The sequence below is a fragment of the Equus asinus genome, chromosome 17 (genome assembly GCF_041296235.1).
Source record: "Equus asinus isolate D_3611 breed Donkey chromosome 17, EquAss-T2T_v2, whole genome shotgun sequence".
Taxonomy (NCBI): Eukaryota; Metazoa; Chordata; class Mammalia; order Perissodactyla; family Equidae; genus Equus; species Equus asinus.
The window spans coordinates 24,805,362-24,821,493 of NC_091806.1; the positions used below are offsets into that span (position 1 = coordinate 24,805,362).

At 34.5% G+C, this 16,132-nt stretch overlaps 1 protein-coding gene across 1 annotated transcript; it reads right to left on the reverse strand.

The window, feature by feature from the left end:
* Positions 1 to 1,702: 1,702 nt before the first annotated feature.
* LOC106844053 (olfactory receptor 5AL1-like) lies at positions 1,703 to 14,569 on the reverse strand. The gene is given in 2 exon segments (XM_070487334.1): positions 1,703 to 2,670; positions 14,524 to 14,569. Coding segments are annotated over 2 exon segments (1,014 nt in total).
* Positions 14,570 to 16,132: the final 1,563 nt, after the last annotated feature.

Genomic DNA, 16,132 nt, shown 5'->3' on the forward strand with positions numbered 1-16,132 from the left:
TTTGGGCGAGGTTAGAGATTCTCAGAAACATTTGAAGTTAGGATCACTGATAGACAAAGGGGCAATAAAGGCAGAAGGTCCTCTGCCCCATATGTGGTAACTTTTCCCTTTACTTTCTTTTCCAGAGTATATGAGCAACATGGTGTATCTATTTTCTGTGCCATACTCACGCTCATATACCTTTCTGGTTATTTTTTTAATTTATGAAAAATTCAATTTAAATCTAGTTTTTGGCAAACATTTTGTGAATCACCGTTCTGTTTTCTTTTAATTCCAATGTTGTATAATTTGTATAGTTGGAAATATAAGATAGTTGTTAAAAACTAAGCTTTATGGTTGGACAAGATGGAGGTCAAATCTCTTGTTATTTCCAGTTATCAGGTACATGTGTGTTAATGAATGACAAACTGTTTTGATTTCTTTATTCTTTAAACACCTATCTCAGCAGGGGTTACAAGAATTAACTGAGAATGTCCACTTATAGTACTTCACTCAGCAGCTGACACACAGAAAAACATTCAATAGAGGTTGGCTCTATTTTTCTTTGAAAAGTATAGAACCAAATAAATTGGTAATTTATTAATGTAATCTTTATTCAATGTAAAAAAAAGTGGCTTCTTTCTTTAAGAAAAAGATAATTCTTTTAATAGCAGTAATGGAGACCCTAAAAAGAATCAGTTTAAAACATGATCATAAAAACATCCAAAAAGAAATATAAAATAATTAAATTGCTCTAAAGATCACAAAAAAAATCACTCCTTATGTTTTATATTTTCATTCTGTTGATTTTAAAATGAAGTATATCCTGCTGCCAACTATTTCTTAAAATGCTATTGCCACATTACCTGAACCAAATAAAAGAGATCATGGATCCTATAACAACGTTAATAATTAAGTATAATAGTTAACATTTCTGAAGTGCTTCCCATACACTAGGAACTGTGCAATGCCTTTAAAATGCTATCTTATTTACTCCTCACAATCAGTCCAAGAGAAAGGAGCTGAGGAAACTAAGATATAGAAATGTGAAATGATTTACCAACAACAGTTGTTACTTGGAGAAGCTAAAATTATTCACCAAAGTGTTTGAATGAAGAGTTCATGTTACTAACCACACATTAAGAGGCAATGAACTATAATGGTGTGAAGTGGCTCCAATGAACTAAACTCATACAGAATTGATGTAAATAACGCTCCATGTCAAGGTAGCTCTGTTGGTTCTGTCCTATCAGCTGAATGCAGAAAGTGAAGTGTTAGGGAAATTACCCAGAGTGTTAAAACCGAAAATCCATACTATTAAACTTTTACATGTTTTCCAGATGATCTACGCGACAAGCTTGAAGTAGAAGATACCAGATGTTGATGATTTCAGTACTACCCAAATTTCTTCAAAGTGACACAGAGTTAGCATAAAACCAGTGTTTCCCAATTCTCTCTTTCCTTCATTGTTAAGAAGAAATCCTGGTCAAACAGGATTCAGATCTCTCTCTCTTTTGCTCTCTCCTTTTACGATTCAACAACTCAAAATTTACAAAATGCCTTTCATGAGGAAATCCCTGAGAATGAAACAGCTGCTGAGACATATGCTGAGTGAATGTGAGCACTTGAAGTGAGGAATTTGTCTCCATCACTTGTCAGCATTGTGACTAGATAAAACACAACTCAAAGTCTTCTGATCACTACCTGTCCAGTGAGTTTTCAGTTATTTGATAGCCAAACACAACTTTTCTCTAATTCTTTTTAGTGCATTCTTTACCTCCTGATTTCTCAGGCTATAGATCAATGGGTTTAACATGGGAATCACTACCACATAAAACTCTGAAGCAAATTTATCTGTGTTTAGAGAATGCCTTGAATTGTGTAGTACATACATAAAAATGATTGTCCCGTAAAATATTGTGATGGAGGTCAGGTGGGAAGCACAGGTAGAAAAAGCTTTCTGTCTTCCTTCAGCAGAATGGATCCTCAGAACGGCAAAGAGGATGAAAACATAAGAAATCATCACATTCAGTAGAGAGCAGAGGGTGTTGAACCCAGCAATGATTAACAACATGAGTTCTTTGATATGAGTGTCGGAACAGGCCAGAGCAACCAAGGGAACATCATCACAGTAGAAGTGGTTGACCATATTTGAGCCACAAAAAGACAAGCGGAATGTTGCCACTGTCTGGCCAAGACCCACAGCAAATCCATAAACATATGTGCTAGCAATTATTCGATAGCAGAGTTTTCTTGGCATGAGAGTGACGTAGAGTAAAGGGCTACAGATGGCAACATACCAATCATATGCCATAATTGCAAGCAAATACAGTTCACAAACTACAAATGTGATGAAGCAGCACACCTGAATGGCACATCCATAAAATGTTATACTTTTAATGTCACACAGGAAATGCACCAAGGTGTTTGGGGTGACAGATGAAGTAAAAGAAAAATCAATAAAAGCCAGATGGCTGAGAAAAAAATACATAGGTGTGTGAAGCTGAGGACTGATTTGAATTAGTACAATCAAACCAAGGTTACCCATGACACTAACTAAATAGATCCCTAGGAATACACCGAAGAGAATGACTTGAAGCTTTGGATTATCCGTGAGTCCCAAGAGGATAAACTCAGATACTTGTGAATGATTGCCTTTGGCAATGGCATAGATTTAAAACTTTTTTTTTACTTAAAAATATAAAGTTAAAATATAAAAAACATATAAAATATAAAAGCCTGGAGGATTTTTTATATTTAAATCCCTCCAGGGCATAAATTCTGAATATTCTCGTCTCCAGTGGCAGTAATCAAGCAGATGTTAGGAAGTGGTTCTGACCCACCGTGATCTTATGTTGAACACAATCAAAGGAGAATCTTCATGTTACTTACGGTTTCAGAATGAAGTTATTTGTTCTAAGCAGAAATTCCAAAGCATGGAACTCTATGGGAATTGCTAAAAATAGAAAGACGGGACTTTAAAATTTTACATAATTGAATAATCTATCTCAAAACTATTTTTAATAAGAGAAATTAATTATTGAGAGTTATTTGAATACAGATAAAAATAATTCTTTAAATTCTTGGAATACTTAAAAAAAGTATACTAATTCCTTCAAAAATTTTTACTTAATAAGAAGGTATAAATTTAAAATTTGATTCCAGAAGAAGTAACAATATGAATGATCATAAACAAAATTTTGAATATTGATCATCTGTACACTGAATATTCAGAATAATCTTAATTTTATTTTCTTCTCTTACTATGATTCCTGATTTTCCTTCAGTTGTTACGGAGTTTTTGTAAATTAAAGGCAGAAAAATATCCTTAGGAATGTGGATAGTCTTGCTTTTTTTGAAAGAGGCATAATAAGATTAAAAATACATAAGTGATTCAGTAAACACATTTATCATGAGCCTTCAAACATACAAATGCAAAGCAGAAAAAAAAATCTAGCATGAGTTTGTGGAAATACAAACTGGTTTCTGGCTTATTAAAAGGAAGCAGCTTTTCATGATCTTTACTTGAGCAAAAGGTGATAAACTTGACTTTCTTTTTTCACTATTTTATCTCAGAATATCTTTACATCAACCCTGTAAATTGTCAATACAGCTATCATCTTCATTTTCAGATATGGAAACTGAGGATGAAAGCTTAAGCCCTCTCATGTTTCACCATTAGGGTAGGGTGAAGAAGAATAACTCATTAAACTTGTCCTTGATTCCCTAACACCAATTCATAGTTTACAGAAATTATCACCTTTCAGAGACCCAAGAACTTCTCCCTTAACCAGAGATGACAGCAATTTTGGAAAGGCAGTCTAAGACTTTGTTCATGTCAAGTGTTTAGAATAGTGCCTGTCTTATACTGTGTGTTAAATAAATCAATTTTAGCTCTTAAAGGTATTGATAGTATTTAGATTGAGGCTTAGACTGCAGAAACCTGTGTGTAATCCTGTCATATTGATGACTCCAGGACGTTATTCTCTTTGCGGCAGTTTCAGGTGTTCTTCCATTGCCTCATTAACGTATGATCTCAAATCACTGCCTTTCTTGTCTCTTATTCTTTCTACTACTTATATTTTTCTGATGTATTGGAGCCTGTGCAGCTCTCCTTCTGATATTACCAAACTCTTCAACACTTTCAATCATTTTATTCTCCTTTCCTTAACCTGAAACTTGGCTCCCCCTTGAAAACCAACTTCTCTCCAGGCCACTTATCTGTATGCTGCTCCATTTGAAGTCTCCACATATTTCAAATCTAGCAGGTGATATAACATTTCTCAGATTCTTGATCTTGATATCAGTGACCACCACTCCACTTGAGCTTCCGTTCCTGTGACTCCATTTTGAAAATAATTTTATCTAGAAACTGATGAAATGCTAAGTATTCAAAATTAAAACATTGTCTTATGACCACAACTCTCTGCTCTTTCCTTTTCACCTTAGTTATGACACTATGACTTGTTGCTAACCTATTCAAACCACTATTCCTTTCACTCCACTAATTATCCTTTACCTATTTCACTTCCTTTATTCCATTCTTACCCTGTACAGCTTAGATGGTGATTTTTACTACAACTTCTTTCTCCAACATCCAAAACTTTCTTGCCCTATTTCCTTCCAGATATACCAAAATCTGGCTTTATTGAATTATTTTTCTCTTTGAAATTGTTCCTGAAATACCAAGAACACCATCTAGGTGAAAGTGAGTTATGACAAACTTATCACATTCAAAATCAACTAGTTACTTACTTGAGCTGCTTTTTCCCAAATCGACGTTTTGTTTCCCGGTGTGTATGTAGCTATTTCAAACACTTTTGGATGCTTTCATATTCCCCCACACCTCCCAGCTTACTCGGAGTAGTTACTAACAATTCCAACATCAGAAGAAGACTTAAAGAACTAAATAGATCCTTCTCAACTTGCCACCAGTTGCACTAAACTACCTGCTTCCAAATCTACCCTTTCCACCTTTTGGAGGGTGTGATGAGGTGGAGAATTCTCTTTCTAATATCTAAACTTCTATTTTATTCCCACACTCTTCTGTCTCCCATATCTTCTTCCTCTACTAATTTATTCAATCTTTCCTATCAAACTAAAGAGAAGATACATGCAAAAAGTCTCACCATTGACTTGTGACTTCTCTTCCTTTACCTTTATTTATTAACCTCTGTTCTTCTCTTCCTCCCTGCACTACCAAACCTCCTGGAAAAGTCATTCACTTCATCCTTCATATATATATCTCAAATGAAATATTTTCTCAGTGTAATTGCAATGCAGTTACTCATTCTAAGTTCACCAACATGCTTCTGTTTCTCAGAGACAATTAAAAGTTCCTTTATGACATTTCTAAATCGCTAGACACTAGTGACATCTCCTTTCATCATGAAAACCATTGGCTTTCTTATTTATTTCCAAAGTCACCAGAATTTCCATGTTTTCTGATCTTCTATCCACTTTTATTTTCCTTGGTTGCTCTGCTTCCTTTGGCCATGCTTAAAGTAAACTATTACTTCATAGTTTTGTTCTAAGCCAACTCATGTCATGTTTGCACACTCTCATCTAATGCTATTGGAACAATTGTCTTTTATATGCTGGTGATGCATAAGTCTAAATTTCTAGGCCGTATTTCTCCTATGTACTCCAGGTATATATATTTAAGAGATTCTCAGACAGCTTTATTTTGATATAACTAAGGTACCTAAATTTAACATGTTCAAAAGAGACATCAGGAATTCAAAATGCCCCTATCCCTCTCATATGCCTTGGATCATATATTTTCCGACTCTGTGAAAGGTGCTGTCTTCCAACCAGTTATCCGAGTAAGAAACAGAGAAATCACTTGTCATATACACCTCTTACTTCCTCTAATCAAAGAATTAATTATTGAAAACTACTAATTACTTAACATATTTTTTTAAACTCTCTACTTCTTGCACTTTATATATTCTTTTACTTGTATATTATACCTCTATCACAACATTCTGGGTTATTGTCCTCTTCCATTTATCTTAGCCACTAGTCTTACCAGCCTTTCTGTGCATATAGCAAATCCAGTGTACTTTCTAACTTGTAAATCTTAGTTTGTTGTTTCCCGTTGATTTGAGGATCAAGTCCAAACTTTTTAATGTGGCTAACTCAAACTTTGATCAAGAAACTCTTCTTTGCAGAATAGTGTGACCTCTTGTGACATTTTTCATGTAATCTCCTTGCTTCAACCATGTTGCTTGCTATCAGTTTCTCAGATGTTACCACGGGATTTTGTACTTAGATGGCCTGGAATATCCTTCCATTTATCTTCACCTATCTCGTTGGCTACTATCTTCCTATTTATCCTTCGCTTCTCAGGGGAAATTTCACTTCTTTCTAGAGATGTTTCCTTACTGTTTGAGTGTCACATCCAACAATTCATTCTCCTGTCAATTTACTTGTAACCTACTCTGAATTTCAAGTTCTTGGTAAGCAAAGATAGTTCTATATTTTCCCCAATACCTGGTAGGACTTATCAATTAATAGGCACTCCAAATATAATAATTGAATAACAGAACATATGAATACAAAGATTGTGTTACTTCAAACCTGTTTTTCCTACCTCAGTTACCTTGATTTTTTTTCCTACTACATGCTGCCTTTGAGTAATCCACAACATAATGAAAAAGAGACCAATAGATCTTGAGGCAAACTCTGTGACTGCCAACAATACTTAACACTACTTAAAAATGGTGAGTATAATTTATATCATTTGTTGGTCCCTCTAAAGCATTTTCCTTGTATTATGTCATTTTAAGCAATTTCTAAATAAAACAATGTACTGATGTCTCACAAGCTTGAACAATCATTTTATAGTTAATCTTTTGGGACCCAATTTGCTTAACAGGAAAGGAATGAACAGTTGAAATTCAGAAGATCACTATGTTGAACCCAAGTTTAACAAAGTATTAGTAACTAATAGCAAATTTTATTTTAACACATGGGAAAACAACTCACAAAATGTTTAACTGCTTTTTGTTTACCTTTCATACTTTAATACAGATTTTTTATAATTTTGAATTTCAGAAAGAAGTCACGGTATACATCAGATCAAAGTGAATTAGCTTGCCGTTAGAATTTCTAGGCTACCAAGTATTGATAAACTGCACCAAAGATCCAACCCTACAGCTGAAACTCCATAGTCTGTGGAGTTATTGACAAGTAATAATTAAATAGTGAGTTTCTTATCAACCTGGAGGTACATTTAGTTTAATCTCAGAAAATTGTTGTTTGATAGTTCTAGTCAAAGACGAACACAATTTAAAATGAACTTCATTTTTTTTTTCCTGAAGTCTGTTGTTGGAAAGCGTTTACAGGCATGCACATCATAAAGAAATTAACACTCCTTCTCTTCAAATTTTCTAACAAAACTGTTTATCCGCATTCCACACACAAGTATGTATAGAGATATAAACAGAAAGATGTACAACTAAAAAAATCATAAACAATTGCTTATTGTTAGAAAAAAATAACAAGCAATCAAGTCTTACAGAATGTGGATATTTTAACTTAAAAACACTGTCTTCTGGTTTTGTGTGTTTTTTTTTGGAGGACGGGGGTGAGGAAGATTGGCCCTGAGTCAACATCTGTTGTCAGTCTTCCTCTATTTTGCATGTGGGACATCGACACAGCATACCCTGATGAGGGTTGTGCAGGTCCCCACCAGAAACCCGAACCTGTGAACCCCAGGCCACCAAAGCAGAACATATGAACCCAACCACTGCACCACTGGTCTGGCCCCTCTTCTGATTTTTTATAACACCATTCTGTCTAACAGAATGAAAACAATAACAAAAAATTTTAAATCTAAATTGTACGGAAGTCTATGTATTTTTTTGCATTATTATTTATAACTAGTCTTTAATTATTATACTAATGTGATTTTCCTCAGATACTTCAAAGAAATTCAAGAAAGCTTGAAAGACATCTGTCAGCATGTACACAGCTATAGGCCTCTGAGAATATGTTCATCAATTCTTTTAGAAAAATATTTTAAAGGTTTTCCTTCTGTCAAGATTGTAAAATCTATTTTCAGAATTTCTTCTTAGATATAATTTAATTTAAAAAATTCTGCTATTCATTCTGTGATCACTACTGTTTCAATTGTAGCTGTATACAACACCCCAAACCATACTGGCCTAAAGCAATAATCATTTAATATTTTTCATGTTTCTGTGGGCTAACTAGACAAACCTTACTCCAGGGGGTGGCAGCTGGGGCAGTAGAACAGTTGTATGATCCACGTGGCCTCAGTTGCGTGATTGACACTTGGTGAGGCTGTGAGCTGAAGTGCTTTCTTTTATCCCTGTGACATTTCCATGTATCTAGCTTGGGATTCCAACAAGATGGCACTTGGGTTCCAACATTTAGCATTCTCATGAAGAAAAAGCACTCTTGTGGAGAAAAATCGTCTAGCCTAAGAAGGTGTACAATATAGGATCACTTTGAGCATTCTCTTTGAAGCAAGTCACAGGGCCAGAGTCCATCAGGGAGATAATAATACAAGTGTGTGAATATAGACAAAAGGATTCATGTGGACAATTTGATTGTAATCTACCACAACCATGATCTTCTTGACTCTGCCTCAAGGCACTTAAAGAAAAGAAAACAGACAAAAAATAAGACACATTGAATCGTTAGTCAATGCCCGACAGTGTTAAAGCCCATGAATTTTGAATTCAGAACCATTTGGCCCTGAATCTTAACTTTGCCACATACAAGCTGTGTGTTCTTGGGCAAGTCACATATGCTTTTTAAGATTCAGCTATTTATAAAATGGGGATAATGCCCACCATAAAAGCTAGCTATAATAATTTAACTTGAGAATAATACATATGGTAATATGGATCAATAAACTTTAGCTGCTTTATATTCATTATATTGAGAGATAGGGACCAACCCACCATTTTCTTACAAACAGAAGTTTTTTGTTTTAATTTACCAATGATTGATAGTGTAAAAATCTTAGAATAATTATTTCCCAAACTTTACATCAAATATTTTATTCTCTATACTAAATAATTTCTTTACCCTTAGTCTCTTTGACAAAAAAAAAAAACGAGAAAAATAAATAAATTACTTTCTATCAGACTTCCTCAGGGAGATGTGAATCCTTCAGTTTCAAAATTTATCCATGATCGTGGAAGACATTATGCTAAGTGATATAAGCTACAGAAATACAAATACTGCAAGATCTCACTGTTATGTAGACTCTAAAATAGTCAAATACCTAGCAGCCGAGAGTAGAATGGTTGGCAGAGGCTGAAGAGGGAGAAGAAAATAGGGAAATTTTGGTCAGGGGATGCAAAGTTTCAGTTACACAAGATGAATAAGTTTTGGAGATATAATGTACAGATGTGTGGCTATAGTTAACAGTACTCTATTGTATACTTGAAATTTACTAAGAAGGTAGATCTTAAGTGTTCTTACCTCAAAGAAAGAAAGAAAATGTTAATCATGTGAGGTGATGGACACATCCATCAGCTTGATTGTGGTGATTATTTCACAATGTGTACATTCACCAAAATATCAGGTCACACACTCTAAATGTATACAGTGTTTATTTGTCAATAATACCTCAATGAAAAGAAAAAAAATTCTCTATGAGAGCTGTAACCACCTTGTTATTTCACAATACATTATGAAAGTTCACTATATTGATAGAATCTTGCTAAGTGTATCTGGTGAGCTGTGAGTGGCAAGATCCCTCATGCCTTAGTAACGTGTAGGAGTCAAAAGTTGGGAGGAAAAACCTTACAAAGATTCAGAGTCTAGTGCATCACTCTGTACATTTGCTTTAAGTGAAATAACAATTGGAACTCTTTGTACATCTGGTCCAAAGTAAAGGGCATATTGTTGTCCCACAAATTTACTACAACTCAGAAATACGTACAGCACATTGTGCTACTCTTGGGTTTACCAGGGAGCATGTACCATGCTTGAGAGTATAGATCTGAGCCGTTTATTAGATATTCAACATTCTCCCTGATTGGATTCAGTTCCAGAGAAAGTGTAGATTCTGCAAGTTATCCACTGATGCTAGAGATATCTGTTTTGGAATAGAACGATGTTTGAGTCTCTTGAAAGCCCAAATCCACATCAGCACACAGACATTGTAGCAAAGCCAGACCTTCTGATGAAGACATAAAATAATTTTCTGTATTCTTCTGTATCCTGGTAGAAACTAAGTGCTGGATGAAAGACACCGAGTGAAATTTAGCATCAGCTGTCTATCTTGTGTTGGGTATTGTGGGATCTACCAACTCATAATTTTGGGCTGGGCACATTTCAATCCATTTTAAATGGAAGAGATTCATTTACAACATGGTTAAAACAGCATTAACACATTATATGAACAAGTGGTCCACATTTTCATATCACTTATATCTGCTGCACAGGCTCCTTTCTATCAATCCTGCTAGAAATCCATGCTGTGGTTTCAGGGATTAGAGGTTCCAACTGAGGAAGTCCCAAGTAAGATTTGGGCCTAATGCAAAGAAGAGCTGCCACATTATGTAGGAAATAGTCAGAAATGGAATTGTGCCACATTACAGTCCCACTAAGTGGTTTCCCTGAGGAATAGTGGTGAAAGAAATTTGTTCCACGGGATCTAACATTGGACCTTCAACTTCATATGGAGAAAATGTGGCCTGAAGGAATACAGTCATTCATTGTGTAATGATGTTTTGGTCAATAACAGACCACACACACGACACTGGTCCCATAAAATTATTACCAAATAGCTTAGTTGTGTAGTAGGCTACACCACGTAGGTTTGTGTAGGCGCACTCTATGATCTTCGCATAACATCGGAATAGTCTGATGACACGTTTCTTTGAATGTATCCCTATGATCAAGTGATGCATGACTTTACACTGATTCATAGAGAATGACAAATAGTGCTGGCAAGTTGGTCAGGTGACTGAGAGTTGCAAGTCTCCAAGAACTTGGCATTCTGGAGGAGAGGATTTTAGACGAATTTGTATGAGGGGGCACAAAGCATGCTGATTCAATTTTTTACCTACTAAAGGGTAACTATAGCAAAGGAGGTTTGCAGCAAATCAGGAGAATTAGAGAAAGTATTATGTGGATAGTAGCCACACTGTCTTCTCTCTTGCAACCCCAAGGCTTATTCAGTGACACCATAAACAGAATAGTCACAATATCAGGAATGAAGCCTATATAAACATGTATTCAATACCATGGACTCCCTTCTACTACTATCAACATTAAGTGTCCAATCTGTTCCAAGCAGAGACCTATACGAAATCCTAAACATGGCAACATTGTTTTGAAAAACAAGTCATAAATACAGTGATAAGTGAATTGTATCAAATCCCTTAAATATTGGAGAGAACAATAATGTGTCCTTACTGAAATCAGCAAGTGGAATAAGGAGTTCCCTTCCAAGCTGCAGTGTCTGAGGGAATGTCACTTTCCCACAGCTTAAAGGATATATTCTTCATTAGATTGTAAACCACACAAAATTCCCTCAGAAGAAGAAATGCATTTTACAGCAATAAAAGTTTGACATGACCATGGCATATTATTAATGGTCTTAACATGTATGTCATCACCAACAATCAGATGGCTTGAGAGGAAATCCAAATGGCGTATTGACAGCTCAACTAAGTCACCAGCTAGAAAAAGAACTTGCTACATTGGAACGCTGTCCTCCATGACACACTGTAGGTTACAAACCAATGGCAATATAGGTTATAGGCAGTATAGTGTCTCCAAGACCATGAAATCATGGATCTGGAAGTGAAGAAGGTGTAGTACAATTGGTCCGTCTCATAATTATAGCCTATGGCAAAATGTCTGAACTTGTGCGTCCCATTCCTACAATATTATGCTCGTCAGGTTATAGCTTTAGAGTTCCTGAGAGAAAATATTTTCACCAGGGTCTCAGTTAGTGTCTTAACAAACTTAAATCTATGACTATTTCAAGCCAGTGGACAGACAAGCAAGGAAGGAATTAGTGTGCTGACTAAAGGAATCGACTCTGATTAACATAGGGAGTTAGGTGCTAATGCACCATGGGGCCAGGAAGAATATATATGGAACACAGAAATTCACAAAGGATCTTTAGAACTTCCATGCCCTGTGATAACATCATTGTCAATGGGCAACTGCAAAAACTATAAATTAAGGATAGGGCCATTAGTTTCTTAGTAACCATGTAGAGTAAAATTTGTGTCACTCTACCCGGAAATAATCAGTACAGCTAAAACGCTGGCAGAACATGAGGGAAATATAGAAGGCATAGTGCTTGAGTAATCATGTTAAAATGTTCAGCAAAGACAATTTGGTGGTTTCTTACAAAACTAGCCATACTCTTACCATACAATATAACAATCATGTCTCTTGGTATTTAATCATTGGTATACATTTAACCAATATATCTTTTTGTTTTTTATAATTTTGAATTGTTATAAAACTGTTACAAAACTACCACAAAGCAGGTAGGTAATTACTTATATTTATATCAGGTTCTATGTAGTATAATTTTGTACTAGTAATGTGTTGGTATTTTGGGATGCCCATATGATGTATTATGGACAATTTTTTAAAATTTCTTAAGTAACTAGAAAATGCCAAACATAATTTGTATTTTTGCAATAAATGTAAAATTTCACATACAAAAAATGTAAAATTTAAATCTACTTATGATTGTCTCTGGGCTTAACTTCTGTGATCTGTTTATTCATTACTAAAATTATTTAAATTTATTTTTTGTTGTCAAAATTCTCCCACCAAATGGCCTCAGCTAATCACTGAATTGCTTTGTCACTATAGTTTTGTCTTTTCCAGAATTTCAGATAAATACATTCTTTCTGTTTGATTTCTTTCATTTCACACAATATTTTTGAGGTTCATCCATGTTTTTGCATGTACAAATATTACTATTTGATTTTTATTGCTGAGTAGCATTTCATATTGTAACCAAATTACAATTTGTTTATCCATTCACCATTGAAGGGCATTTCAGTTGCTTTCACTTTTGATTACAAAAAATAATGCTTCAATGAACACTAACATACACATCTTTGTGTGAACATATGTTTTCATTTCTCTTGGGTAAATACCTGTGACTGGAATTGCTGGGTCATGTAGTAAATATATGCTTAACTTATGAGATACTGACAAATCCATGTGGCTGTAATATTTGGGATTCTTACCAGCAATATATGAGGGTTCCAGTTCTTCCACATTCTAATCAACTCTCATATTGTCAGTCTTTTAAACTTTACCATTTGAATGGGTGAATAATGTCACATCATTGTGGTTTAGTTTGTTTTCTGAGGAACAGCAATGTTAGCATCTATTTTAAGTTCTTATTGGCCAATGAAGCAAATGTCTTCTTTTGCGAAGTGCCTGTTCAAAATTTTTGTTTAGTTTTCATTGTGTTGCCTATATATTTATTATGGAGTGGTAAGAGCTCTTTCTACATACTGTATGTAGCCCTCTGTAAGATATACGTTTAGCAAAATTTATCTCCCTGTATGAAGTTTCCCTTTTTGCCTCCTTGTCTTTCAAAGACCAACATTTTTAATACTCATTAATTCCATATCAAAGTTCTCTTTTATATTTCATGCTTACTGTGTCCTGTTTAAGAAGTCTTTTGCCCAAACCAAAGTCAAAAGTTTTTCTTATGTTTTCTTGTTGAATATTTAAATAAGATGAAGATTTTTAAATGTCTACTGAACTCATTAATATGGAGAAAATCTGAGAACTTACACCTTCTTTGGTACAGTACTAGATAGAGAGAAACTATATTGAAATGGCTAAAGAGCGTATCAAAAATAAATGGAGACAATGAACATAGACACCTTTATCAAGATCTCTGGCCACTGCTTTGAGTGAGGTATTTAAAAGAAAAATAAAAATGCATAAAACAGTGAAATATCTCCTAAGCCCAGACAAAACTAAATATGATCATCTTTAATATGTCTGATATTGTCTGTTCAATGTTAGTAATTCAAAATAAAACAAAAGAAACAGCTTAGAGCATATATTAGCTTTTTCTTTATTTTATAATGCACCCTCAAATTGTTCCTGTAGAATACACTAAATATTTTTGAATAATAAACATCAAAAATCATATTATTTTTATGTTTAGAGGATTCATAAAGAGAGGTAATCTAAATGGAAAATGTAAAAATGTTAATGTCAAAGATGGAGTAATAAGCCAGAAGAAGTAGAAATGTGATGCATATTAGAAATAAGGGGCTCCAGAAATGATAATGAGTTCTGAGGAAAAAGAAAAGAAAAAAAATCATCTTTTACATATAATGCAATTGCAAAACAGGAAGGTTAAATAAACAGGAGCTTAGTACACTCAGGGTGTAAAATTGTAAGCACCACTATGAGGAGAAATAATCCATAAGGCAATGGATTTGCACTACGAGTGTTTTCAAAAAGATTCTTATTAATGCAGTTGCCTGGAGAGCTTTGAGAACTAATTGCTTCAGTGTTTGGGCTGAGGTCTTCACCAGCTGCTTGGCTTACCTTTGGGCTGCAACTTTCCTAGGCCAGTATTAGCTACTTCTCTCATCTTTACTTCCTTAGATGTCCCAACATTTGTATCAGCCCTACTTCTCACAGCAGCCTTTTTACCAGCCCCAGAATGTGCTTTGTTCTTGAATGAACCCAGAATAACATCGGAGTAAAAGAGAAAGCTGATATGAAGAGAAGAGTGTGCCAGGCCAAGGAATGGCCTGTGCAAAGAAAGACTGTATGGAGGGAACATGGCTGCTGTTTTGAGGGCAGTGGATGCTGGAGCAGAGAAAGGGAAAGAGGAATGGGCCATGAAGTCCTAGAGTTAACATGGGCCAAATCATTCAGAGCTTAGTGGATCATTGTAAGTTCTTGGGCTTTTACTTTGAATAAAATGGGATGCACTAGAAGATTTCCAGAATAAAAGTTCCTTTTTTTTTTCACTTCTGATTCAATTTTGTTACTTTGTTTTTTTAAAATTTAATAAGCTTCCAAAATTAAAACTGCACAGCAAAGTATATTCAAAAACTTAACGACTTCTGTACCTGTCAGCATCCACTTCATTCCCTTCCTTCCCTGTATGTAACCCTTTTTATTCATGTTGACTTTTTCTCTTATTTTTTAATCAAATATAATAAAATACACATACATATCTGTAATCATCTCTTTTTCTTGCCCTGTGTAAAGTATGCATTTCTATTTTCAATATTATGATGGATATTTTCCTTTTTAATATTATATTGTAGTGAGCTATGTATGACATACGTGGAAATCTTCCTCATTTCTAGAAGAACTGTCCCTGTTGATGAATATTTGGATGCCAATCTGTGGCTAATATAAATAATACTCCAGTGAATGACCTTGCACTTGTATTATTTTGAATTTGTGTCAATATTTATTTAGGATAGTTTCTTAGAAGTGGGATTATTGGATGCTGTGATTTTGCTAAATTTTGACAAATATCCCTCCATAAGAATTAAATAATTTTTAATTTCTATAATATTATATTATGGTCCCTATTCCCCTTCACCTAAACAATTTTTTTGCATTTTGAAATCTTCACAAGTGAGAAACAGTCTCTCTCATGACTTTATATTTAAATTGAAAGAGACTCTCAGCTAGCTGGTATTCTTATCCTCCATTTACATACAAATTTGACTTTTGCTTTTTCAAATTTGACATTTTCAACATCTAAACCTCTACGATAAAAATATTGTAAATTTTTGGTAGAATGAAGATTTTAATATTTTTTGGTTGAATCAAACCATCAATGAGGTGAAGGCTCATGGAAATCATCGGATAACTCTCATTTAAAAGTCAGAAAAGCGATTTTCTAAAGAGGCCCAAAGAATTTAGATCACATAAGCAGGTCTTGGGGTCCAAAACGGGCTATCTGAATGTTTAGAGCATTCAACAAAATTTCTGAAAAAAGTGTTGTGCTTTCAAAAATGTTTATAAGATAAGAATTAAATAAATTAAAAGAGGTTTTGTCAGTTTCTTTTTTACACTAATGGAAATTGTATCTTCAAGCAAAAGGCTACAGTGTAAAACATTTTTTAAATTTATTGAATTTCTTTTTTGTAGATCATTTCATTGTGCAGATCAGCTGTAGATTTTGTAG